General features: G+C 39.0%; 1 protein-coding gene across 6 annotated transcripts in view; it reads left to right on the top strand.

The window, feature by feature from the left end:
* Positions 1-27584, top strand: part of NEK7 (NIMA related kinase 7) — a 63864-nt gene that overhangs the window by 3718 nt on the left and 32562 nt on the right. For 3 of the 6 annotated variants that reach the window (XR_005953846.1, XM_041420637.1, XM_041420638.1), the window contains exons 2-5: positions 8633-8717; positions 13377-13517; positions 22260-22322; positions 22893-23003. Coding sequence is in view for 5 of the 6 variants with exons in the window: in XM_041420637.1 (XP_041276571.1) it covers positions 8661-8717; positions 13377-13517; positions 22260-22322; positions 22893-23003 (372 nt within the window). In the remaining variant the exon portion in view is untranslated. Of the gene's footprint in view, positions 1-180; positions 336-1146; positions 1267-7348; positions 7401-8632; positions 8718-13376; positions 13518-22259; positions 22323-22892; positions 23004-27584 lie in introns of those variants that run through there. The other 3 variants (XM_041420642.1, XM_041420641.1, XM_041420640.1) reach the window with 3 other exon arrangements.

Here is a 27584-nt window from a genome sequence, read left to right as displayed (position 1 = left end):
CAAAAAAGGAGTTGTCTTTGCAGCAGTGAACTTCCAGTCCTTGCCCTGACTGAAATTCAGAGCTGTGTGTTGGGTACGTGGGCTGTGTGTGAACTTTCCCTGCAGGACTTGAGGAGCAGCCTGCAGACAGTGTCAAACGTACTGCTGGTCACTGAGGGTGCTCCACAGCCGCACGTGGATCTTGCATCTTTTAGACAGTGGTGGTTTAATGTAAAACATAGAAGCAGCTGCAGACTGGAGTGTTGGCTTGCCTCTGAAGTGAGTCTGTTGGCTGCTGCCTGCCTTGCTTCTGGACTCAGGGATCCTGGATTACTTGCTACTTTCAGGAGTCAAGGGTAATGCTGCTCAGAGGTTCACAGGCAGCCTGTTAAATGTGGCTGGTGTTCCTTTTCTGATTCTTTATAATGCTTCGTTCATTTTATCATCTTTGGGGTAGGGGTAGCGGACTTTAAACTAGATGTTACAGATAAATCTTTTCAGCTTGAGAATGTGCATCTAACGCCTGCAGCAGGATGTCTTGCACTGCTTTCTAAGATACTGAGACATTTCTTTGAGGACTGTGTGGAATTTATTGTTGAATGTGTTCTACCTCACCTATAGCAACATGGACATTGTCAGCCAGAGTTGTTGCACAGTTGTGTCCACTCGGTCTTCTAACTAGGATGTATTTAACCTGTGCTTAGCCATAATGGGTTTATCTGACAGTGCTTCCAGTCTTTTCATTTGTCTTGTGTTTTTAACTCTTGTGTGAAGATCAGCTGTTTACACTTTTAGTAAAATCTCTTCAGCATCTCTTTAGGAATAATTTGCTTTTATAGGTGCATTGAAGTCATGCCTTCATTAGGACTCCCTCTCTGTGAGAGCCGTGGGGTTTTGCACCTGTAAGGGTTTCTAAATTATATTTTAGCTTCCTTTATCTGAGCATCTTTAGGCTTTGGGGTTTTTTTCTCCTTTTAGTTTCTTTTCCTTTTTCCAGTTTAACTTGTTATTCTTATTTATGTTCCTTCTGTTTATTTTGTTTCCTAGTTCTGCTTTCCCATACAGTATTTTGTTGACAAAACTCTTGTGTTGGTGTTGAGTGAATTGCCTTCTCTCTGTTGTGGTGCTTGCCTTGCTGTTGCAGCTTTTTGAAGTGCTTGTTCACCTACAAAACTCTTGTGTTGGTGTTGAGTGAATTGCCTTCTCTCTGTTGTTGTGCTTGCCTTGCTGCAGCTTTTTGAAGTGCTTGTTCACTGCCCTACTGAGGACGAAGCACAGTAAAATGAGGTGAGCTAACTTAATAGCACACTGTTTCCAGAGGGAAGATGTTCTGTTTCTTCTATAGTCCCTTTCCTGCATCTCCTATCCCTGAACTTCCCCTTCTTACTTCTTTCTCTGGTGCTCAGCAGAGTGCTGCTCATGCTGGTTCTGCTCTCTGCTTGCAGGGCAGAAGCCCAGCTGCAGCAGGGAGTTGGATCAGCTTGGCAACAGGGCCAGAGAGTTCAAGATGGCAATGCGGGATCGTGTGGCAGAGAAAGTGAGAGAAAGATCTTTTGTGTTACTGAGCCATTAGATTGGCTTGTGTAATTTCATGTTAGAGATGTAATTTGGCAGTAGATTCAGCTGATCCAAGTTAGCTGGGGCTAGAGCAGTCCTGTATCTTCCACTCTGTCTTTTGCCATCACAGTTCCGTCCTTGCGTCTGCAATGGTACGATTCTGGGAACTGAACTGGGAAAAAGTGACTTTGTCAAGGTTAGTTTTCATCTAGTTTCACTTTGCTTACCAGGAGTCTGGCTAGCCACAGCAGTCCCACTGGAAGGAAGAGGGTTTGGGAGTCATGGCTGAAGACAGGGGAAGGGGCAGCATCACATCATCTGTTCACCATGTCTTAGAGCTGCTTGCTTACAGACGCAGGAGCACAGCCTGGTGTGGTGTGGGGTGTGGGCTGAGGCTTTGCTTTCTAGATGGTATCATGGTTAAATACAGTGCATTGTTCCCTGCAATACTTTTCACCGTGACGTTATTATCATCTACCTATGCCCTCTGTAACTGACTGTTGAGTGTGAAGAAATGGGTTATCAAGTTTCTTTCAGGTGACTAGAAACTAAATGAAAAATGTAGAAGCTTGCTGCTCAAGCAGTTTCAGTTCCTGTTTCTTTCTCAGTTCATAAGAAATAACAAACAAACAGTTCAATAAAGGGCAAGTCAGTGCATGTATAACCCTTTGGGAGCACCTTGCAAGATAAGCAATTTACTTGAGTGACATAACTGAAATGGAGAGGGAGAAGTAAGCAAACTAACTTTCTAAATTGTGCAAATGAAGAGGAATGGAAGCGGACTTGAGAAGCAAGAGAGCTTCGACTTTCATCTTCTAGTCAGACAGCATTGACAGAGCAAACTCTTAGTAGCTGGGGAATGACAGTGAGTGGCATGTGTGTTTTCAGGGTTGGAGTGAAAATAAACCTGGTGAGTCAGGCCAAATGGATGAGAAAATTGCCTACGAACTCTTAGTGTATTCCCTTACTTTCTTCCAAAAGTGATATTTGTGTGTGGCTGCTCCTGCTCTTGCTAAAACCAACTTTTACCCAGATTAACTGTGTGTTTTTTGGCTGCTTTGACTTGACTGCCCATGAGTACAGAATTGGACATAAATTTGCTGAAAAATGCATTGTTTCCAATTAGGTAGTTAATATTTACCTGTAGATTAACAACTGCTGGGAATTTGTATTGTTCAGATTCTAGGCTGTCCCTGCAGAGGGGAGGAGTGGCTTGGCATCCTGTGGGGAGTATTGATCTGGGTTTTAGAAACTGCTTCTAAAATGAAAACTAATCCTTCTTGAATATAGATGTGTATGGATTCTCTCTATGAATCGCTTTCGGTAATTTAAAGCTGCATGTACAGCTTCCCTCTGGTGTGGATGCTTCTGCAGAGAATTTGACAAGTGGGTATGTGGTTTCCACACTTCAGAAGACATTTTGAGTTTTTTTGGACAAGGTGAAGCAAATATTTACAGCTGTCAGCTGTAAAAATGAAATATTCTATGTATGTACATAGTTAGGTATAGGTGCATAATCCGTGTACAGACATGTGCTCATATGTATATTAATATGCATATATATAATGTTTATATATGTGTGCTTATACTAACAGATGTGTGACATTTTATTGTGACAGTGGTCAGCTTGGTCTCCAGTACTGAGGCTGCTTTGTCCCTTGTCAGTCTTGGCAGGCTAACTTCAAGTGGGTGTCAGTTTAAATGCATTTTGCATTATTAATACATGCATATAAAATATATGTAAATATAAGCATTATAAGCTGCAGCTTGCCCCGAGTTGCCAGCATTGAGTGAGTGCTGAAGAGTGTTGATCAGTGTTGATGACCTGACAAAGTGTGGACTGAGTTTGACCACCAAGCCAGTTCCGTCCAGTGGCCAAGTTTTTGCCTTAAAGAGGTAAAGAATGACTTAAGACAGTCTGCCTTATAAACCAGTTCTGTGGCTGATTTTTACCCTGCTCACATCGAGCTGGAGGGCCACGCTGTTACTGCTGGGTGTGAAATTTGTCTCCTCTGCAAGGTCTGTGGCTTTGGCTCTGGGAGGTGATGTCAGGGTGCCTGCAGGTGACAGAGAGCAGGGCTGGAGTCAGGCTGGCACACCTGGGCTCCCTGGCACACACTGCTGGGATTAGCGCTGCTGCGGAGGGTATTCAGGAAGGCACTTGGAAATCTAAACCCTTGTTTCCACAGCACTCTGCTTTTTTTAGGTTCAACCAGGGGGACTGTTTGAATGTTCTACCTACATTTAAATTGTTCATTTGGGTAGTTGAGGCTCAACATGTGATATAAGAAAATGGGAATATTTCTTTAGCTTGTGTTCTTACATGGAAGCATGGTATTGATTTGTGTTGTTGGCTTCCCCCCCTACCCCCCAGCTGAGGCTGATCCTTATCTTGAAATTTAGTAAAGATGAGAAGTTTGTTGATCTAAAATTTTTCGTTTTAAATCCATGTAAGATACTGAAGAATCTAACTTTACACAAAATTTACAAGAAAATTATTTACAAAAAATAATTGTTCCTGAAGAGCCTTGTCTCTAACTTAACTAAAATCATGGTTATAGTGAAAACTGAAACTATCTGCCTTAATTGGTGGTGTAATCCAGAAGTAAACGTAGTACATTCCATTCTTTAAGAACAGCCAAATTGACTGTGTCCCTGATCAGCACATCCTGAACCAGTGTAACTCTGTGTTTCTCTGTGTTAGCAATTATGTGGAGTAGTTACAGCTATATTTTGCAGAAAAAAAAAGAAGGCTGAGCATCTCAGATTCTCAGCAGAACTGTAACATTCTGAGCATTCATTTAAGTATATGCTCTTTTCCTAAAGTATAGCTGTCTCTGCTTTGACATTGATTACTGTATGTTCTCACTTAAGATGCAAAATTGACAAACAAGTGCATAGCAAGTAGCTAATGGAAACCATGTATATTGAGACTATTAATGATGTTTTCTACAGGAAAACGTATTTTTTTTGTTGTTGAAGAACTGCCATCTGTTAAAGCAATAATATTTTTGCCTAAATACCGTGTGAATTCAGTGTGCATGCTTTATGGAGTTGGAGCTATGAAACTAGTTCTTAAAAAGCATGTTTCATGTGATTAAGCAGTGCGTTTAATCTTTTTCTCCTGGAATAGTCTGATCATGTTTTTAAAGACATAGTTACTAGACTTAAGTCACAAGGATTTCACGTTTTTCCTAGATTTAAAAAAAAAAAATTATTTTAGAATCCATTTGAGTGAAATGGAAGCGATGAGCTCTGGCTCCTGTTCAGGAGTGGCTCCTCTGCTCTGATTGCACTGAGAGCTGTGGGTAGTCCTTCCTCTCCTCTGGCTGGCTGCTGGAAATCACCTGGAAAACTGAGTGCTGCCTGTGGGACGGGAGCTTGGCGTGTGGGAGCGCGCCCTTGCCTCTCGGGCTGCTCGGTGTGATCTTCAGATGTGTGGGCAGAGAGCCGAGAGCTCTGACAGGTGGCTGCTGAGGAAGTGAATGAGGACAGCGAGGCCTGTTTGTGAAGGAAGGAAAAGGTGTTCCTCCCATGTCAGGCACTTGGGGTTTGATGGTCTGACTTACTGGTGAGGGCTCCTTTTCTGCCTTGCGGAGTAAGAGGAGTTGCTGTGCCCTTGTGATTTCAAATGAAAAATTGGTCCTGTTGTCTGTATCCCCAGGAACTTCACTCTGCATCCTTTATGTGTAGGTGCCGCCTACTGTTTTGATCAACTGAAAAAGTCAAAGATTTAAAATATTAGAAATTGACCAGAAGTATTAACTATAATTGTAAAGTGTTAGCAGTCGTAACCAGAGTATAAGATTTAGTGTATATGCCTGTGTTCCTGTGATCCATATTCTGTGCAGGTTGTCCAGGTCCAAATGATCTGCATCATCAAAATGGTAAACATCATGTTTGCAAGATGGATGATTTAGGAAGTTCCTTGTTTTGGCAAGGGGTGTGGTGAAGGCAAGGAGTCCTTCCGTCCCCATGTGATTGGTTTGAGAGCACTGAAAAACATGAGTTGCATTTGGAGGTTTTGGAGGTGCTGTTATAGTTGACTTGCCTCACCTCACCTGTTGCTTCTTTTCTGTGAACCTTTTCAGGGTGATGGATTTGCAGAAGGTGGTCACTGTGTTACTTGTTTAAAGAGGTGACAGGCATGTTACAAATAGTGTGTTCTGTATTTGCATTTCAATTTTAAACAGGCATGGACTCTTTGGGGTATTTTTAGTGTCTTGTCACTGTAAATTAGAACTTGAAAACCATCTTTGGAAGAGACAAAATTATTGCCTCAATTGAAATTTAAAGATGAACAAAGTTACGGCACTGTGTTTTCACTTCTGGAGTTAATATTAAGGCAAAAGACATGCCTGACAGTGAAAACAGTCTTCAAGCAACTAAATCCAATTTTTACTTATATTGTGTTTTATAGTACAAAAGATTTACTTTGCATCCCTGGCAATCTTTGCATCTCTGATTTTGTATGATCAAAATGCCACAATTCTCAAAAATGTGAATCTATCATGCAGTCTTCAAAGATGAAAAATTAAAAAATTAAAGTAACTTTCATATATGGACATAAAATACTTATCTTTGTCTTTCTGCAAAAGGAACAACAAATCAAAGAGTTAATAAATCTTCCATGCTTTGTGTTGTTAGAATGTTTTACCTCTTTGGTTTGCTTGCTTTATTACAAAAACGAGCCACAGAGGGCAGAGTTACCAGCAGTGGTAGTAATACGACTTCTCCCATTTCTAGTATTTTCTCACATTTAAAAAGTAAAGAGAGGGACAAATTTCTGAGCACTTTCAGTCAGTGCTTCTGACCATTCAGACAAGATTAATGGGTTATATATTTTGAATCAACGTATATAAACTAAAAATTTCAGCTTGGGTTTCATGAATCTTTTGCAATAGAGGGTAAAGGTTTTTTTATTTACTTCTTGGCAATTTGAAGCAAATGTTTGGCCCATAGGAATTACCTATTGATGGTCAAAATTTTAAATATTGAAACATTAGTGAAACACTGCAAAACCTTCAGTAGAATTATTGATGCTGATGAAGAGAGTTAAATTCATATAAAGATTCTTCAAAATAGCACTTCAGAAAAAAATTGCCTTCTTAGGAGTGAGAGAACTCTACAACAAGAAGTTAACAGAAGATTCCTTGAGTTTGCTGTTAGTCCCCTGGGATTTGTTGCAACTGCATCAACCCCTGTGAATCTAGCCGAAAAGTCTAAATTCTGACGTTTTGTAACCATGGTTTAATTTTCAGTGCTGTTGTGTTATGATTTCTTGCGTCTGAGGGCAGGTTGCATGGGAGGTGTTTTAGAACTCGCAAAAAATGTCGGTATTGGTGTCCTAGCGCTGGCTGAAAGATTGCCTGGTCATGGTGAGCACTGGCTCTGGCAGCTGACTTCCCTTTCTCAGCATGGCCATTCCAACAGTCTTGGAAATCTTGGCATTGCTACCTCCTCTTCTCTGCTTCTCACTGTAATTTGATAATTGATTTTTTGTTCTGTTGACCTGCCTGAAATTGCTTTTTTGGATCTCCTTTGTCTTTGAATCAGTTACAGGTAATACAGAACAGCAGGAAGCTCTAGCTTGTGTGCTTTGTGTGGAAGTATGATGGATGGAAAGGCAAAGCCTAAAGGGACCTTTGGTTGGTCTGGAGTGTGGCTGTGGTTTGGTGTCAGGAATTGCTGATGGAGCTGGGATGGCATGTGGGTGACTGCTTTCAATGGGCCAGGGAGAGCAGATCACTAATGATTTGTTTGTGTATGCTGTCCACTGCTTACTACACAAGGACAGCACACGAGAAACTGCAGAGCTGCTCGGTGACTCTTTTGTCTGTTCGTGATCTTACCACAACAATACTGTAAGTGTGGCAACAGTGCAGTGAGCACAAACCATTCATTACTTTCTTGAATATTTTGAAATTGCCTTTGAAAAGCTTTTCTAAGGTTTTCTGCTTTCTGTTGAGAGTTATTTCTAACCCTTTGAATAGTCTAGAGGAATTACTGGGAAGATTTGCATGTGTTTTAACAGCTATAGGAATCTGTGTGGAGTGTAAATAGCTTTGTATGTGGAAATGCATAGGTTTAGCAGAATAAATTTATTACAGGAAATTTCCTCATGTTAAATGTTTAACGGTGTCAGAAAAGATGTTCTATGTCTGGCTTTCTTTCTCCAGAACATTCAGGATTTGGAGCAGGGAATAAGAAAACAATAAATTGAAAAGCAAGGATAATACCCTATCAGACACACGATTTTTGCCACCAGTGAACTTTTGTGTTGTCTTCATGTGAACAAGGCATCAGTAGGCACCAGTAACACTGGCTGCTGCACCTGCTCCCCCTCAGGAGTGCCTAAGAAAGGATGCACTTAGTTGAGGGGAAAAAAATATCTTAGTAGCATTTGCATTTTTGTCTTTCCTGTTTTTACTGCTAATGATTCAGTGCATTTTGCAACTCTTATTACTGGTCAATGCTTGTGTGTCTATCTTGGCAATGTGGCAGGCATCCTTCCTCCCATGTTCCTGGTGGGAAATGAGAAGATCACAGTTGGGAATGGAGTCTGTGCTCTAAGAGGGTATTCCAAAAGCCTCTTAACTAGCTTGTCAGAATGTACTGTGTACATAGTTTGTTTTTTTTTTTTTTTCTGTTTGGGTGGAACTACTCTTGCATATTTCCTAAAATCTACAGATAAATCAATGCATTGCAGTATGTGTGCTGCAGTTGTAACTCTTCTGCTGATCTGCTATTTGCTCTGCTGCCTGTAGGTCAAACATCTATGTAGTTAAACAAGTGGTTGGTGCTCCTGAGGAGTAATGGGGTGATGCAGCTTTTATCAGGCAGAGTAATTTGTCTGGTGCAAGTAGTTTTAATTCACATTATTGATAAAGTAATTCAGGTGCCTATAGTAATTTATTTAATTTCATAGAACAGGTAAACATAAGAAAACCTCCTTCCCCAAACAGTGCAGAGCTGGTTAAATGTTCCTAAACTGAAGCATACAATTGAGAAGATTAATTCCTTTGTTCTTCTGCTGATATTCATTAATTATAATACTGGCTGAATTACAGTGTAATGACTGTATTTCTCTTTTCAGGACATAAGGGACATTGTTGCGTGATAGAATGGATGAACAATCACAAGGGATGCAGGGGCCTACTGCTCCACCATTTCAGCCACAGGTACATCTATCTGGGGTTTTTTTAACTGTAACTCATTTCTTAAATACAGAAAGGGATAACATTGTTTCTTGTGGTAACAATGAAACTGTGAACAGATAGAATGTATTCTCACGATCTTGAAATGAATTCTATATCAGTCCAGTAATTGATAGAAAATAATTGGTTTTAATTTTTGCCTCTTCCTGCTTCACTGACTTTGGGAAGTTGGAGTTGTAGTGTGAGGAAGAAACACAAAGAGGAATACAGTTGTTTCCTTAAGAAATGTTGAGTGTTAAACACTATGTTTCAAAACTGTATTCAAAATACCGTATTTATTTCAGACTGTTGGCTTTACCTACATCTTATACCTCCTGACAGTGATACTGTATGAATTTCTGTCATTACATTGACAGAAATGCAATGGTTGAAACCAGGCATCAGGTTTCAACTCCACAACCTCCCTGGACCACCTCCCTTTCGCTGTCAACCTCACAGTGAAAAAAATCTTTCCTGATGTTCAGATGGAACCTTCTGTGTTTCTGCCTGTGCCCATCACCTCTTGTCCTGTCACAGGGCACTGCTGAAGGAAGTCTGACTCTGTATTTTAACATGTGTTTTTCAGGAATTTGAGCCCATTGATGAGATTCCCCCTGAAACTTCTCTTCTGTAGGCTGGATGTTGTCAGTGCTGTCAGCCTTTCCCCCTGTGATCTGTGCTGCAGAGCCCTGCTTGCTTTCTCCAGTACATCTGTGTAGGGGTGGACCAGAGCTGGATGCAGCACTCCAGGTGTGCTCCCACCAGTGCTGAGTAGAGGGGAAGGATCTCCCCCCTCCTCCTGGCACCACTCCTCCAAATGCAGCCCAGGACATCCCTGGCCACCAAGGAGTGCATTGCTGGCCCCTGTTCACGTTGGTGTCCAGTGGGACCCCAGGTCTGGCCTGTGGAGCTGGTTTCCAGAGGTCAGTGCCAGCGGTCCTGCTGCATTTTGGGGTTGTCACAGCCCGTGTGTGGGGGTTCCCACTTCGCTGTGGTGAATTGTGTGAGGCTCCTGCCAGTCCATTTGTGCAGCCTGTCAGGGTCCCCTGGGATGACATCAGGACCCTCTGGTACATTCAGTCCTCCCAGTCTGTGTCATCAGCAAACCTGCTGAGATCACATTTGGCCCCATTATCCAGATGATTAAAGATGGTGTTGATCAATACTGGATTGATTGCTGAGGTACACTGCTAAGTGCAGTCCTCCACCCACAGTCAGTGCTATCAGAAACTCATTTGCTGTTTGGAATGAAGTGCCTGAATGGTCCATCAGAGTTTGTTATCTATGAAGTTAAAACACATCCCTTACATCAATGTTTTGGGAGTGCAGATAGTACTGCCAAACTGCTTCCACGTTGTAAAAAGGTTGTGAAGGAAGATAGAAAAATATGGATTAGCAGTCTGAGGCAGTAGACTCTTAAATTCCAGAACTTTTGTGAGAGTAGAATGGGAACATTTTAGCATCTCAATAGAGAAGAGCATTAATCTCTTACTAGACCTGAAAAACCATAAACTGAAGGCAGCATATACATTCCTTACTTTTTGGGGTTTGTTTGTTTGTTTTTTGTTTGAGGTGTGGTTTTTTTTGTTTGTTTTGGAATTCCCAAAGCTGAAGAACAGTGGTTTATTAAGTCTCTTCTTCTATGGAAGCATATCTGCTCAGCATTGCTGTTTTGCTCTGTTTCCTTGTTTGCCTGTATTCCCCTCAAAATGAGGACTCAGAGCCCTGTGCAGTATTCATTGTACACACAATGGACTTAAGTAGTGAAACATTTTGTTGTCTGTTTCATTCAATTGCGTTTCCTAAAGATTGTGACTTGATTTTTGTTGGTAACTGACCAATCAGTTTAACTTTTCATGGAAGTTTTTCCATGGTAAATCTTTTTCCTGTGTGGTAATAGCTAATGTAAAAGCAATGATTCACAGTCTTTAGGGTGATATTTCCCTAAGTTTTGGATTGGTAACCATGAGATGCTAGTAATTGAGTACCAGGGGGAAAATGTGAGGGAATCTTCTGCAAGGGTTTGCAGCCATATTTTCAGCTGGTTTTCTGGATAAATTTGGAATCTAAAGAAACTTTATTGCAGCATTATATGCATTGAATAGTGTAGTTTCCTTTGGGATTTCACTGGTAGCTTCTCCAAGAAAATAACTTCTGCTGCTGTTTCTCATCTTGGAGCTGGCTGTTAGTCTGCTTAATGTTCTCTCTCAGCCAGAGTGAGCTTAGTTTTATAGGTTAGGAATCTTCACTGAAGTAACCTGGCTTAATATTTTTAGAAACGTGTGGTGTGATTTCTTCAACAGAAAGGCCCAGTTAGGAAAAACCTGTCTTGACTCCACTCTTAACTGTTTATTTGGATCTCTACATTGTTTCAGTCCAACTGTTTGTTTGGTTTTGCTTTTGAACTGAATCTGTAAGTAATTAAAAAAATCAAGTTGATTTTTGAGTTTTATTTTAACAATCCATGTGCATTTTTGGCTGGGTATAGTGGCATACAGTGATGGAGCAATACTGTGGAGGTTACAGTGGGAGAGAACAAGCACCTCCTGTGAAGTTTTGCTCACTGGAGAAACTGATGTGTACTGTGTGCTGGGCTCACTGATATGTACACTGGGGTATTTTGGTCAATAAAGTCTTAGTTGGCTTCTTCAGTGTTGTCTGAACGGATATGCCTGTCTAGGTCAGTACTGAAGTTCATTGATATTTTATGGGGCATGAAATGCTTTTGAAAATGTAAATCTCAGAGGTAATAGGAACTGAGTGCAAATAGAAAGTTTTGGAGAAAGAGTGAAATAGAACATCTCTTGAGAACTCTGGCTAAAGTGACAGTTATTGTCTGGCATATTTTTAGAAGTTAACTGTGTAAACCTTGTACTAACTTCTGTGGCCTTCGTGTGGATGTTTTCCTTTCCTGGCAATCCTCTGCTAAATTGTGTATCAGCTGGTTTCTGGGACTGTGACAAGTCTGAAAAGGGGTATGATGGTTTCTGTTGAAGATTCTCTGTTTACTTGTTGTATAAATGACCTCTAATGCCATGATAAATGAAATAGTATATAATGATGTTTGTCTTTTCACTAGTAGGAATGTTTATCTTTCCCCTCCCCAAATTTCTTCTCTGAGCAGGATTACTACTGAATGTATGGCTGAGATCTGAAATTTACAGGAGTCTGATCAGACAGGATAAAGAATAATATTCTTGCAGTTTTAATACATTGTTTGGCCAGAAGTTGAAAAAATAAATTGGAATCAAGGGAGCCGCTCTGGTTAGTTTAATGTTGTCAGATAGATATCTCTTCCATGGAAGCCATAAGATTCTGAGTCTCACTGATTTACTTGGCAGTACAATGTAATGTGATCATTAGCGAAGTGTATATAATCTGTTCCGTTATGGTCTCAGACCGAAGGAAATCTTTATCCTGCACAAGCTTATTCCCCACAAATTGCATTGTGGTGAGGAGAGACCCAGTGGTAGCTGGAGATGTGCAGCTATGTTGCTTCTCATGTCAGATCTCCACATCTAAATTGTGTGACAGGACAAGGGAGCAGATGAGACAAGCTGTCACTCAGCCACGCTGCCCTTTGAAGAAGGGCCATGGGGGGGAAAAGGTGCCGCAAATGGGCTGTGAAGTTTACATACACTGCCCACTGTTAAACAGATTACCTCTAATGAAGTGTCTAATGCTCAGGCCATATCAGCCTAATCCTTGGTGGCAGTTCATCCCTCAACTGCCAAAAAACACGGCCCTCTGGCCCTCTCTCGCCACTCTGGCCGCCAAGCACAGGGAGGTGCCCGGTCTTAATAAAGCAAGACAGTGTGTGATCTGACATGCAAATGTAGGTCATTGCATATGTAAATGTGTGATTACAAACCTGCATGCCAAAACACATTAGTGAGACTTTGCTCTCAGCATGCGGTTGTCACACTGCCTTAGTAGTTCACGATAATATTTGTCAAGTTGCTGTGCAGAGGCTTCAACTCCCAATTCTAATGGGAAGTACACAATTCTTCTTAAATACAGCCTATTTAAAGAGTCTGTATCTTGCAGCTCTGTGTAGAGAATTTAAAATCTCGAAGTGTAATTTCAGACATTTTCCCTAAAAGGCCTATAACTACCTCATTAAGCTGGGTCCTGCGCTTTGGGAGGCACTGGAGCATTAATGCTGCACCACTTTTGTCAAAACGAGAGTTCTCATATTTTGATTTCTGGAGCAACAGAAGGATATATAAAAATATACTGCATAGCCACTGAAAGAGGGACATTAAAATACTGTCATATGAGCTGATCCTTTATTATGGGTTTGGGTAGGGGTTTTTTTTTTAATTTTTGGATGGCAGGAGCGAGGACATAGGAACCATGGCAAATATAAGCCTGATAGGATTTCTTCTCTTCTATGTCTCAGACTTCTGATAAGCTGAAAATATTCTAAATACACTCAAGAATTTATAATTTTCAATTCTCACTCCACAAATGGTACAGTGAATGTTTTCTTTAGAACATCCTGTGATTAATAGTCTGGAACAGTTTTGCATTGGAATGAAGGAATTTTACATAGTCCTTCATATGTATCTTTATACTGGTGTGATTAGTCTTGCTGATTTAAACCTTCAATACAAACTGTCTTTGCAATACCTCTGATTCTAGAAAGCCTTACGACCTGACATGGGCTACAATACCCTTGCCAATTTCCGAATAGAGAAGAAGATTGGCCGTGGGCAGTTCAGTGAAGTTTACAGAGCAACCTGCCTGCTGGATGGGGTACCAGTGGCTCTGAAGAAGGTTCAGGTAAGGATAATTTTTATAAAAATATTAAAAGGATTGGTACAGTTAAATTTGAAAGGCATGTGGCATTCTGGTGTGATTTTAATGAATTTTTAAACGTTTAGAGATAGCAGGGAATTAAGAACTTCAAAAATTCATGTGTGACGTTATATAATATTTCACAAACCAGTGTTTTGAAATTGAAAGTAAAGTCCAGAGTTGCTGAAAAAGATAACACATATAAATGAGCTGTATTTCCTGACCAAAACTTGGAATCTAGAAATAACATGAATATTTAGTGGTGTCTAATGTGAAAATATATTATGCAAATCCTAGCATTTTTTATTGAATAAACATCTAAATCAAATAAGGTCTGTATGTAATGAAAATTGTAATAGTGAAAAGGAGGGGAGTTACTGTTTCAAAAGACTGAAAACTACCTGAGACAAATACAAACCAAAACTGTGCTTGAATCTGTTGCTCAGAATTTCGTTCAGATTTTGGGATACAGCTCAGTTCATATGATCATCTTCATGAATAATACATCTGTGTGTGGGACTCTACATGGTAATTAAATGCAAGCGCACTGTGGATCTAAGTGAATTGCATTGGTCAAAAATTTTTCTCGAGGAGCCTGACTTTCCAAGTTTCATGGTTTAGCCAGTAGTGAAACAGCAGATGTCACATAAGATGGAAGAGCAGCAGGCTAATTAAGTTACTATGGCCAAGAAGCATTAAGCCCAGCCCTTGTCAGTTTTAACATAAGAAATGGACTAATTATTTGTTCAGATACTTTGTCTTAGCACTTAGCAATTTTTAAAATGTTTGAATCAAAAGCAGCAGTTTAAATGGAAACACCTTTTGAGACTGAAACATTTCCACTGTCACACAGGCAAAAGACAGCTCGAGCTATGCCTCTGTCTAGTCTCATTTTCATTCTCTCTTTTTGTTTGGAGCTGCTCAGAGGTGTTAGTTGTAAGACCATTACCCTCTGGATTTACTATGAAAGTTCTCTGACGTTGTGTTTAATTTTGAAATCAAAACTTAAATTGGTGTTTTACTTTTGATCTTGAGGTAAGTTTAGTACAATACTTGAAGGAGTACTGCCATCAGATCTGAAAGGGTATTTTTGCCTTTATAGACTGCAAGACAATATGTGTAGTATTCTGTAGATTGTTTTCTAGAGTTTCTGCATTTTAGTAGTTTTGTTTTTGCTGTGTTAAATGCATGCACTGTAAATTTCTCTGTCATATCTTGACTTGCTGTTCTGTTTCTGTGATTTCCTGTGTGCTGCAGCACCAAGAGGCAGGGTTAGTCCTGGCAGTCATAAAAAAGGAGTCTTGGTTCCCCCTTCTGGGAAAAGTGCCAGATATATACTACTTCAAAAGCTGAAATATATTCTGAGAACTTTGATCAACAGTCTTAAAACATTAGGCTGATTCTTCCTTCATTTTCAGCATGTGAGAAACCAAAAAGGTCAAATGTGACTTGAAATGCATGTCAATTAAGGTGGATGTGGAATGCCTGGGTACTTGAAGAAAGTCATAAAAGTCCAACCATGAAATTTTTATAACAGTGCTTGCATTAGGAATACAGAGGCATTTTAGCATGTGTACTCCTAACAGCATTTCAGAAGTCAGTATGTGCAGCTGTATTCTCACAGCAGACTTCCCACTTTGACAGAAGATTTTTTGGATGTCTGAAGATGACATCATACTGTCCTTATGCAGGTCATGGTTTCTACAGCAGAACAGCTTTCCTACTTAATTTTCATTTAATCCTTTAATAATTTTCTAAGAATATACTTAGTTGTTGGTGGGAAATAGTGTTAAAAAGTTATGCCTTTCCCAAATGGCTTTATTTTGACAGGGTTTTAATTGTCTTTAAGTGTCCAACATCGGTTGTTGATTTTCCAGTAGAAATTATTACCTAGGGCTGTCGCCCTGATTTTGTAAGACTTTGTTAAGCCTTCTGATGTTTACATTCTTTCAACAAACTTCCTCACACACAGTTCTGTAAATAACCTATGTTTTGCATTCTTTCATGGAGGTAGAGAGAATTGATGGACCCTTGGTCTGTCCAGGGGCATTGGAGAGGTGGCACTGTCACCCTCCAATCCACTGTCACCTTTGGAAAACTATAAATGTTGGAGTCAGAAAATAAAGGTGCTTCTTTTTTGTTCCCCTCGAGAGCAGCAGTGTCTGGGTCATCATTTCGTGTCTTATCACAACATAGGGCACATGAGGAGGGGCTGTGTTCTGTGTAAAGTCACTTTCCTTGTGGAGGCGGGATGTGTGTAGGACACGACTGTCTGAATGGAAAGTGAGACTTGCTTAACCTGGAAGGGGAAAAACTTCCTAAGCATATAATGACAGCTCAGAATGCTCATGGCAGCACAGGGTGTTTGGCACAGCCATTCCAGCTTGCATAATTGATATCTAAAGATGTTCTTTTTGGACAGAAGACCATCTAAATCAGTTACTGTGCTCCTGTGACCTCTCCTAACATTGCCTAGAAATATTTTTGGTAAATATAGTCACAATACTTAATTTCACTATAAAATTTATTTTCATAGATGGCTTGTATTGAGAAGTAATTACTTTTCAGAGGAGCTGGAAAATGGGTCTGCTCTGTGGTAGTGCTTCTTCCTTTTGATTTCAGTCATGTTTGATTTTATTGAAATTAAAATACTCCTTTTTTTCTGATGCCTTTTTAATGGAAGCTCAGCATGGACAAAACAGGAGAAATGCTTCTTTCAGTTATGAGAGAGGGGCTTTATTCTCTCTATTTTACACCTGTGCATGAATTTCATGCTACCTAAAGATAGTGTCTCTAAATGCTCTACAGTGTGCTAAGTAACATAACTGAGATGTGAACTTGCACTTTTCCGCTATCTGCCCATTCTCATCTCATGTCTTCTCACATCTTGCATGCCTTCCTCCCTCTCCAATCTTGCAAGTCATGTCTGTGCCATCCCCTCCCCATTTCATTTTCCTGCCTGGGTTAGGTGTGTACTTGTTTCCTTTTTGTGTATTTGGTAATGGTACCCCATGTGTGTCTCTACTGTCAAGGGCTCATAGGGCTTAGAATCCTTCAGTTATCCTCTCCTGGAGTTGCAGGATCTCAGGCCGTTACTTGTTCCTAAAGCATTGCCAGTTTTGAGTTCTTATGAAGCTTTCCAACAAGAATGTTTATTTTTCGCTAATAAAATTTTATTTGGCTGAAATATGTACAATATTGATAAATGTTATATTAATGTGTACAAAATGTATGTTTGTGGAATAAAATGTGAGCAGAAGCAAGTAGCAGTAAGAAGCTGTGGGAGAAAGGACAAGCAGATGGTGACAGAAACCACTCTTCCTGAATTTGCAGTTGCTGCTGAGTCCAGATGACAGAAAGAAGTAGTATTCTTGATTTGGTATTTATTAGGGTGTGTAGCACAATGAGAACTGTTTCAGGTTTTTTAATAGTAACTTAACCAGCAGAATTCCCAAAATGGTATGTTGGGTCTTTTCTTCCTGTTGTGCTTCCTTTGTTCTTCGTTCTCCCATGGTTGATTTGTGTTTTTGTAATTAGGAAGGTAATAATTTGGTTATCTCTTTTTCTAGCATGGAGCTGTTTTTCTGAGATGCTGTTAAAATATTACCTAAATAAAAACAGAAAAAAAAAAGCATATCTTCACTACTGAACTTTTACAAATGTCTAAGCTATATTTTGAGTTAAAGAAACATCAGAAAAGATCAGCCCCAAGTAAGCTATGACCGTAGCAGTGTAAATTGAAAAGTTTCTAGGTAAGTTTCTTAACAGGTGCTAAGTGTCAGATCCAAACTGTGCTGCAGATGATGCCTGAGGAAGCAGCAGTGCCCCTCAGCTCCTGCAGCTCTGGGTAACCCCTGCAGTGCAGTGTTCTGGGCAAGGACCTCTCCAAGGGCAAAGTAAGCAATTACTGATCACAAATCTTTAAATGACAAAAGAGTGGTAAATATCTAAGTCAGTGACTGTAAGACTGGATGAGTTCACTTTAGGAGCTATTTTTAAAGGAAACCTTAGCAACTCAAAATTTCAAGTATGTAAAGCTGTGTATATCAAGAAAATTTCAGATTAATTGCATTTCTGCCTTACATTGCTCCATCTTTCTTTTCCTTTAATTCCAAAATTGGAGGCCCCATGTTAGAGATTCAGACAATGAATCCTTTTATCTAGGACGTACATTCATTATTCATTGTACATTGTCAGTGGATTGCTACTTCAGGCCTGAATTACAGTTAATTAATCTTAGAAAAGCACTTGTAATTCCACACTTTATGAAGTACTCTTGTCCTAGCACAGCAGTGCTGTGGTGGCAAAATACTCTAATGCTTGTTGCTGTTCAGTATTGTATCTCTTAATATTTATGTGTGTTCGGGTCTTTATTTTGCTTACTTCTCTGAAGGTTTATGTTACAGCAGTCATACTTGGGATTTGGTTTGGAAATGCTTTTTGGTATTTTTATTGTATACAGAATTTTGAACAGAACACACATAGGTTGATAATTTAAATTTATCCTTTTCAATGCTGGAAAGGAAAATCTGGAAAAGTGATGGTCTATAGCAAGTGGAATCAGATTCCCAACTTGGCATTTCACTTCAGATGATGGATGTGGTTGGTAGCTGGTAATTGATCAGATACAGTCTGAACTTAGAAGCTAGGCCTTGATGTTCTCCATCAGGTGGTTCCATGTGGTTCTAAACCTTTTTGCTATGCCCATAGCTTTCTGGGGATGTGTATATAAGAATTTCACTCAGGAAGTTAAACTCAAGTATTGCAACTCCTTTGTTTAGTTTACACATCTGCATAGGAACAGTTCCCGCTCTGAAGCTTATAACAGCTTAGGAAGTATTCTAAAAATACCAGTATCTCTTGACAGTACTTACAACTGACATTTCTGGAATGCTGAAAGAAAAAGGCTATAATCTATGCTTACATGAAGGTACTAGAGAAGAGATTGAGTGCAAAGTTACCAGAGATCCCTTAGTTGCATAGCACACAGAAGTGTGATAACTACCAATATATCTTTGTCCTTCTACTCTTCCTTTGTACACAGGTGATTGCAGGATGAGATGAAAAACTGAGAGCTAAAAAGGTTTATTTCACTCAGTGAGCTTGCTAAGTGGGAAAAAAAACTGATAAGGGCTTTTAAGATGCTCCTTTAAATCTCTTCAGCTGTATTTACCTAATTGTTTTAAGGAGTTTCACCCTTAGTAATTGCTAACTAAGGTAAAAAGCTTACCACTATTAGACGTTTTGATTACATTCTTTATGAAAACTGTCACATCATAAAAATATTTACTATGTTGTTTGCTGCTGATTAGGTTTTTTAATACAATCATAATTCATTTTTAGAATTGTTAATCTTGTTATAGTCCTTGAAAATAGAAATTGGGGGGAAAGAATTAAAAGTTTAAATAAGAATATATGACACTTTGCAGTTTGTGCTGTGTGGAATTGGTGCTGACTAGAGAAGCTTACCTCCAAACTGAATTACCCTGTGATCCTGACCTCATAAGTGGAGTCAAGAATTCGAATTATTGTTAGTCTGATTAATACCCTAGGAGCCTAATCTAAATACAGTAGTTTTTATGATTAGCCAGTTACAGTGATGATAACACTTGTTGTCTAGTTACTGCTAGTTTCCAATAATCGATATATGGAGCATCATCAGTGACCTGAGCTCTGCTGGGAGGAGGATGCTGGTAGTGAGACTTTGCTGGGTCTGATTTCAAACAGTCAGTTTGTGTTGATCCAAATGCTTATTGTTCAAGCCTATCCAAAAATCCACAGTTTTTTTAGACTTTTCTTGTATCTGCTGTAATTTCTTCCAGTCCGTGCAGTTGCACAGAGCTGAGCTGGATCTAAAACCAGGTTAGAAACAAGTCATTTGACTGCAATGACTTAGGTACAGTGAAGTTGCTCAGCTGCAGGGATGTGCTGCTACAACTAAAACCAAGCTCAGAAAACGAGTGCAGTCCCAGGGAGGGCTGGACAGAAGGTTGCAAGTCCTTGGGCAGTGTGTCTCTGGGGTGGGTGGGACCTGTGTCCTGCTGATGGCTGTGGGGTACTGTCTGTGCAGTGAAGGTGATGTGTGTGAGAGAGATCTGTGTGCAGCACTCCGCTGAGCATGGGCTGACCTTTCAGCTGGGCTTGCTGAGTCACAGGAGCTGAAGGTGGAAGGAATCTGCCCACAAAGGTGTAAAGTGTTCCAGTGGTGATGGAAGTACTGCCATCCCTCCACAGTGTTACACTGATGGCCAGTCTGCAGCAAACCATGGGCAAAGGGCAGCCTCTCCTGCTGAACAGAGCTCAGAGTGCGGCCAGGTGCCCTGTGCAGTTCTGACATGCACTTGAAAGGATGTTCTTCAAGTCTTTTGTTGCCACTTCCATTTCTCAGGGTAAGACGTTCTTCAGTGTTGAGTCATCTGCTGGTGAGGAACACGGAGGTTTTTTCCTTGTGTTTACAGTAACCTCCTTGTGTGAGCTGACATGGCTTGGTACACAGGCATCCTCTGGTCTGAACTGCAGCAGTTTGGCAAAAGTTCATCTATTCAGAGAGAAAATCTCTGAAAGCTTTTTGCATCTGGCGTGATTCGGAGGTTCTTCATAGACCATGGATTGAATGATATTTTTCACCTTTTTTAGTTGTTTTTTTTTTACAGATCTTGGTGGAGGAAGTTAATGTCCGTGCAACTGAAATTCTGGATTTCTGGGAAATGCTGTTGGTAGTCTTTTGAGGTTACATCTAGATCAAAATCTGAGAACCACAAGAATGCTAAACAGTAAATCTTAAGATTGTTTGTATTTGTGGTTGTATGGATCAGATAAGACTTATTTTTACTGCCTTGCTATATTTAATTTAGGTAATTTCTGAAATACTCAGTTTAGCTGAAGCTGTGACAAATTTGCAAAGATGCTTATGAAGTGCAACACAAGTAGAGGGAGTCATGTTTATAAAACTTAATTCTGTCCTTTGGGGAGAGCAGCTGCTTGGTCTAGTCTATTCCATGCTGTTTAATAACAAATGAGAAGTACTGGGAGTACTATCCAGAATACACAAACAAAATTTTGTCTTTCTTTCCTATGCCTTGATTCTAGATGTTTCACAGACCTGGGTCTACGGTTTTGATTTTGTTGTTTTGTTATTGCTGTATGAGATGCACTAATTTATGTCCCTAGCAGAGGCAGAGATTGTAAAAAAACTTTTATTGGAAAACCTGTGTGCTTAGGTGTGTAGGGAATTGTTCCTGGAATAGGTAAATTAGTGTGCCTCTTGGCATATTGGAACACACATGAACAAGTGCAAGCTGCCCTGTTTTGTCACACAATGAAGCTCATTTGGTTTGAATCTTGAAACTGTGTTTCTGGTAGTTTTCCCAATCTTACAAGGAGATCGTTTTTGTACACTTTTTAGTCTGAAATTCTGTCCTGGGTTTTGGTTAGGTTTTTCAGGGTGTTTGGACTTGAATCTCTGTATCACTTATAAGGAATGAACTTATCTCACCGTTGTCTAGAACTCAGAAAAATTGAACCCTCAAGATGCTCTCTTGTACCTGTTCCCTTTTTTCCCTGGCTTCCTGGTACAGTTTCATTGGTTGTTTTTGGGAGATGCTGTATAAATTTTTCTGTTTTCTGGTCTCTCAGGTTATAACAAAAAATATTTTATTTTATGCCTTCTCAGTATTTCCTCAGTTAATATGCTACCTGTAATATTTAGGATTTTCTAAAATGTTTCCTAGGAAAATCATTAGACTCCCTATGACTGTAGCAAAGAAGTTGGAGATTATTTTTTTTTTGTTTCGTTGAATTCAGAAATTAATCACAAATGAGAGAGGAAGGATTCTTAGAGGAAGTAGCATTTTGGTAATTTTTAAGGGAAATAGTGTATGGAGGTGCACATTACTGAAGTGAAAACCCAGAGGTAGTGAAAAAGGGAGTGAAAATAGACATTACATTAAATACAGATGTGTAGAATTTGGACAAAGACTCTAATGGTAGAAAAAAGTGCTTCAAACAAAAATTGAAATTAGTGAAGAGTAATTCTAATTCTCCAGGCTAACTGGAGAAGGCAAAAATGAGATACATTGCAAAATAATTTGGAGTAGTTACGAAATGGGGGAAAAAAAGAAGAGCAGAGATGTCTAACTGTAAAAGCTTATAAAAATCAAGGTCACAGATGAGGGCTTACAAAAAAGGGCTCTAACAAACAAATAGCATAACCCAAGACACTTCTTTGCTGGCTGAAGGGAAGGAAATAGGAGAGAAGGAGTTGGAGGTGACAATGAAGTTTTGATCCCAAGAGTAAAATAATATGCATTATTTAGAATTGAAATGGAAGACGGTAGCAAGACTAAGGGGAAAAAAAGGTCTGCTCAGTACTAAGGAATCAGTTTGTGAAAAAGGTGTGGCAGAATGGGATAGGAGCCTGAGATTTGAAGCATTTATAAGGCTGCTAAATTATTGCTGTGTGTTGGAACAGATATGCAGAGGTGGCAATTAAGTAATTGGAAAGCTTGCACTTAAAATGGATTTGTTTCCTATGAGGGGGCTAAAAGAATGGCCACAGCACTAAATCAGGACATCACAGCATTAGAAATATTTCTTCCTGTAATATTACATCTTGTCATGAAATGCATAATTCAGGTTGCTTTATGGATGCTGTGAGATAATGATGATGATTACTCTATTTACTGTATTTTTATCACTTAATAAAAATGTTTTATCTCTTGTGCACAGATATTTGATTTAATGGATGCCAAAGCCCGTGCTGACTGCATCAAAGAAATAGATCTTCTTAAGGTAAAAGATTTGTTTAGAAAATGTGCAACCATCATCAAAAAAATGTGGTATGTTTTTCATAGACATAATTGAGGTGTCCACTGTTGATTTGTGTAGAGTTTTTACATACCTCACTTTGAAGAATTTTGTGATCTTTATTACTTTAGAAGTTAATATTGAGAAGTAAGTCTGATAGAATGAGTAACACTTCTAGTAAAAGTTTCTGCCAAAATTAAAATATTGTGTCTTTTGTACAGTAAAATCCTGACTTCAAAAATTGATTTTGCTGTTTACTTCAGAAATCGACTTCGCTGTTCCAGATAAGTTTAGCATGCTATTGGATATATACATTGAAACAAAATTCCTCTAAAACGGCAGTTTCAGTCACCATGTGGATGCTAAAATGCCATCCTGTTATTGCAAAGTATTTGTAAATGCTTCTTATCCGCATATATTTCTTCTAATTTGTATCATAGTGAAGTGGAATTTAGGGGTTGTTTTGTTTGCCTAAATAAGAATGTTTCTTATGTTAGTCTTAAAACATGTGGTGTGCTCTACATTAAAATGTGAATTACTATTTTGCTTTCTTAGCAACTGAATCATCCCAATGTAATTAAATATTATGCCTCATTCATTGAAGACAATGAACTGAACATAGTGTTGGAATTAGCAGATGCTGGAGATCTCTCTAGAATGATAAAGGTAGGAATTAACTTTTTTAAAAAAATAAGAGCTTGTCATGTTCAACTTCGGCTTCTCATTCTTTGTGATCATCACTGGGTGAAATGTGGTAGGAATTAACTTTTTTAAAAAAATAAGAGCTTGTCATGTTCAACTTCTCATTCTTTGTGATGATCACTGGGTGAAATGCAGTGAAAATATCAAAATCTGTAGAGAAAAGTAAGGTGTTTAGTCTGATTTTTTTCTTTTTTTTTAGTGTATGCCAATATTGATGCAAGTATTTTTACCATTTTGCTCAGAATGTAAGTGGAGATGGGGCCATAAGTAGACTGAAGTTATATTAGCACTGGGGAGAAGAAAAAAAGCCTGTGAGGAAAAGCACTGTCACCATTTAGAACAATCCATTTTAATGGCATTCTGGATATTTTGGCAGAATTGTGTTTTGTGTTCCAATATTCTATTCTCAATAATAGCAGCGAAAACAGAGAACTGTGGCCATACAGCAGAAGTGTCTTCTAGATCTCGAACTTGAACTGCTAAAAATATATTTCATATTTCTTGGAGATCACATGAAGTGAGTTTACTGATATGTGGTTGTGCATTCTGGGTTAATTGGGTTTTTTTGGTCATATTTAAATGCCTATTTAGCTAATCAGTAAAATTTATCCAAGACCCATTGTATAAAATTCTGTATTCTAAAACTTCTTTGAGGTTTTAAACTGCCTTTTTTAATGTTTCTTTGTCATTTGACAACTACTTCCTCTTCTTCCATTCCCTTATTCCACTGTATCTTTGGTCTAGTATGTCCTTTTAGCATTTTTACTTGTGTGCACACCAGCATTATTGCTGTCAACACAGCACAACACCACTGTGGGCACAAACAATGCCAGTCAATTAGTGTTCACTCAGCAGCACCAGGCACAGAACACAGTTGGGCTGTTTTGCTTGGGACCTACATGAATAGAGAATGTTAATTTCTTCATTAATGACTTTCATGCTGTTTTTTTTTTTTTGAGCTTTTGAAGAATATTCCTTTCTAAATTGATAATTGTGAGGTAGGACAGTCAAAATTTAGTTCTAAGCAGGTTGACAGCGTCTGTTAATATTTATAGCCAAATGTGATATTTTTCTTCATCTCATGAATTATTAATTCTGTGGGCTTACATTTCATAAAACATAAAGGGAGGTTTGTCTTTTCTTTTGAATGTTCAGTTTTGACACAACAGTTACTAATATGAGTACTCCGTGACAGATTGCCTTATGGCATGTCTGGTCTTATGACCCACTGAAGCTTTTTGTTTTTTTCCCTTGCTTTTTTTTTATTATTTAATTTAAAATCCTATGTGTGACTTTTTCAGTGCAGTTGGCCTCATTACACCTTGTTCAAGTCGGTGGGTATTTCTTACAGGCTCGATCTTGGAGCACTTTGTGATTGTCCTCTTAACACAGGGATCATGTTTAATGTAGCAAACTTAGATTGCTGTTTGATGTTAATGACAGCCTATCAGGCTATTATTAAATATGTATGAGGTGTCACAATGCACTGTCTTCATGCTGCTGGTGGAGGAAATGATTTGGTAGATTACTTTGACAATATGAGTTTAAATGTGGGGCTTACCAGTCTTGAAAATGTATTTTAAAAATTGCCTGGAAAATGAATGATATGTAGTAGTATAGCATCTTCTTAGAAGAGTGGCTGCCTGTCACACTATTAAGGTAAATAACTATGTTGTGTTATCAAGACAAATAAACTGCTTTGTTTCCAGTGTTCTTGCTAGACTGTTGCTCTAAGTTGTTGGAGAATGTCGAGACACCCTTGGAACAGTGTTTGGGTACCAGGCTTGTGTGATTTTTTTAGAGGGGATCAAGGATGTTTCTGAAATTGTAAATGACCACAGCTTGAATGACACTAAAACCAATGTTAATGTGAGGCAAAACTACTTAATTAGTTTACTTAGGTATTTGTTATGACATTATTGGCACATCAGAGAATACTTACAAGGCTGCCTGCCTCACAGTGCACCTTAATGAATTCTTTAGTTCTTCCCTTAATGAACGACATCCTTACTGCCCCAGTTTTTATATTGTCCCTCTTGTCACCTGCGGATAATGCTCTCTTTGTCCCCATTGAGTAGGCAACTGAGGAAAATCATTTGGTGCATTCAGATGTATTCTAATAGAATTCATAGAATCTGCTATATGTCCAAAAAAAAGCAGCTGTGCATTGGCATTTACATATCACATAATGAAAGCAGAGGTATTTCGTGTTCTCTCTGCCACTGTTTTTATGTATGTACATACACAGATTTAATCCACTTTACCTTAATTATTTTTTAAATTGTCTCTGTCACAGGGAGATGTTTCAACATAGCCTCCATTCTCACAAGCAAGAGAGTTCAAAATTGAGGATTCCTTACTGAACAGCTTTTAATGGCCTGTTAGAATTCTTGAATGTGGCATATTGGCATACCAGTAAAACTGAGAGGGAAACATCAGTGAGGGGGAAATGTTTGTGTTTGACTCTCAGCTGCTTTTGCACTGCAGTGCCTCAGCACTGTGTAACCCCTCTGTGGCATGGTGAAGAAGGAAAAACTCTTGATTTTTCTGCCGCTGAATTAGATTGCTGGATACTATTACCTCCAAGATACTACAAGTAAATCATTATTAACTCTGGTGCTAAGTCCCAGTTGCTCATGGTCTGTTGTTTGTCTGTGGTCTCCACTGCAGAACATGTGATAGTGCGTGGCTGCCAAGGTTCAGGGTAGTTCATGAGAACTGGTGCTAACTCATAATACAACCTCCTTCTGCAATACAATAATATGTTGTAAGGCAACTTTGAGGCTTGGTCCCTTTTCTTGTTAGTCATGGTTCTCCTCTGCCACAAACAGTGACAAAGTGAAAATTTTCTGTGAGTTTTTTCATTTGTTTTCTTATTTTCAAGCAGCAGTTGATATATTGGATAAAGAAATTGTCACAAATAAAGAGGAATCTAGTAATTGAATAAAGAAAATACGTGATGATAATTCAGTAAAGAGCTAGTTCGTAAAGTCTGTCCTGAAGATGTTGGAACAAGAGAACTTGAATTGTTGTGCAGAATAATTAGCATATTATTTAAGGTTAAATATAAAATTAAATATCAATGTAAAATAGGCCTGCAAGAAGGGATGTTATCAAGGCACTAAAATCTTGGAGTTTTTTAATCTCAGAAGTTAACTTCAAAATCTGTTCAATTTCTGCAGTTATTTTTAGGTTCTTCTGGCAAATAATATTAGTACGCTGAAAAAAAATTGCAGACTTTAAACTGAATATGTCATGCAGATCTTAAGGAAGTTAATCATGTTTTGGAAACAAGCATAAAAGCTTTAATCTGAAAAGTTGAAAATATGTGTGTAGTCTTCTCAAGATAGATGAAAAATATCTTGAATTCTACAAAATGTCACCTAGGCACTTCAGCCACTCCTCAAACAGCACTTCTTGTGTGTATTTTTTCAACTTTATTTAAAGATAAACATACTATAATTAGCTGGGTAAAATAACAAGTATTTTAAAACATCAGTATGAAATTCTTATTGATATCTCCAGTTTCTATAGCTAGTACCAGTGAATTCTTTGTCCTTGAACTTGTTTTTTATAGCCTAGTCCAAATGCAGGAATCATCACTTCTTCTCAAGTAACTGATGCAGATCTAAATTGTTCCTTGCAGGAGCTGGAGCTCTGTTCAGACTTGTTTGAAATCTCATTGATTCTAATTTCAATATTTCACTAGTGGTGGATATTTTGAGCATCACTGTATGAAACTGCATCAGGCAATTTCTCCTCTCCACATGGTCTGGAATGCAGCCCCTGCTTCCCATGCCAAAGTAGATTGCTCTGGAGTTTGAGACTTCTTTGCAGCACTCTGAGGTTGGCTAGCTTACCTGTGTAAGGGCTGGCTGCCCTGGGTGCCTCAGAGCCCATATTTGCCCATTCTCTCTGCAGTGAAGCTGGTTGTGTTGCTGGGAATGGAGAATTGTCACTTGGTTTTTTCCAACTGTGTTCTGGTGGATTGCTGTCCTGGGAATGTGCTAGAAATGAAGAGATGGTTTTGCAGAAAGTAGGTTTTCTGATAAGTATTGATAGTACATGGTAGCTGTAGTTTGACTGTTTAATTGCAATAGCAGTAATTTTCTTTTGCTGTGATATTTGCAAGAATTTTGGGGATATGAAGTTAGGGAAACACTGTGTAGGGAAGAGGTGCAGTGTCAGAATTTAGCAGGCCAGGTGTTAAATTTTGCATGCCCTTTCCAGGATTTTGGGAAACCTTGAGCTACTAACTGAAGGTTATTGTTTGTTTATCTGTCTTTTTACTATCCAAAACATTGATTTAAAACTTGAGCAGTTGTAGGAGATAGTTGGTGTTCCTGTTTGGAAAGCTGATGGGAAAAATGATGGTTCCTGTGTATTTTGAATGGCAGTGTTGCAGAAGCTGTTTTCTGCCATGCACACACATTGTCCAGCAGGACTAACTGCTTGCTGCTAGGATTGCCAAATATTTAGTTGTGTGAGAATGTTTTCAGTTTGTCAAAATATAGCAATTTCCTACTAAAATGTTGCATGTCAATG

The sequence above is a fragment of the Onychostruthus taczanowskii genome, unplaced genomic scaffold (genome assembly GCF_017590055.1).
Source record: "Onychostruthus taczanowskii isolate IOZ18803 unplaced genomic scaffold, ASM1759005v1 scaffold65, whole genome shotgun sequence".
Taxonomy (NCBI): domain Eukaryota; kingdom Metazoa; phylum Chordata; class Aves; order Passeriformes; family Passeridae; genus Onychostruthus; species Onychostruthus taczanowskii.
This window is presented reverse-complemented; position numbering and strand designations above follow the sequence as displayed.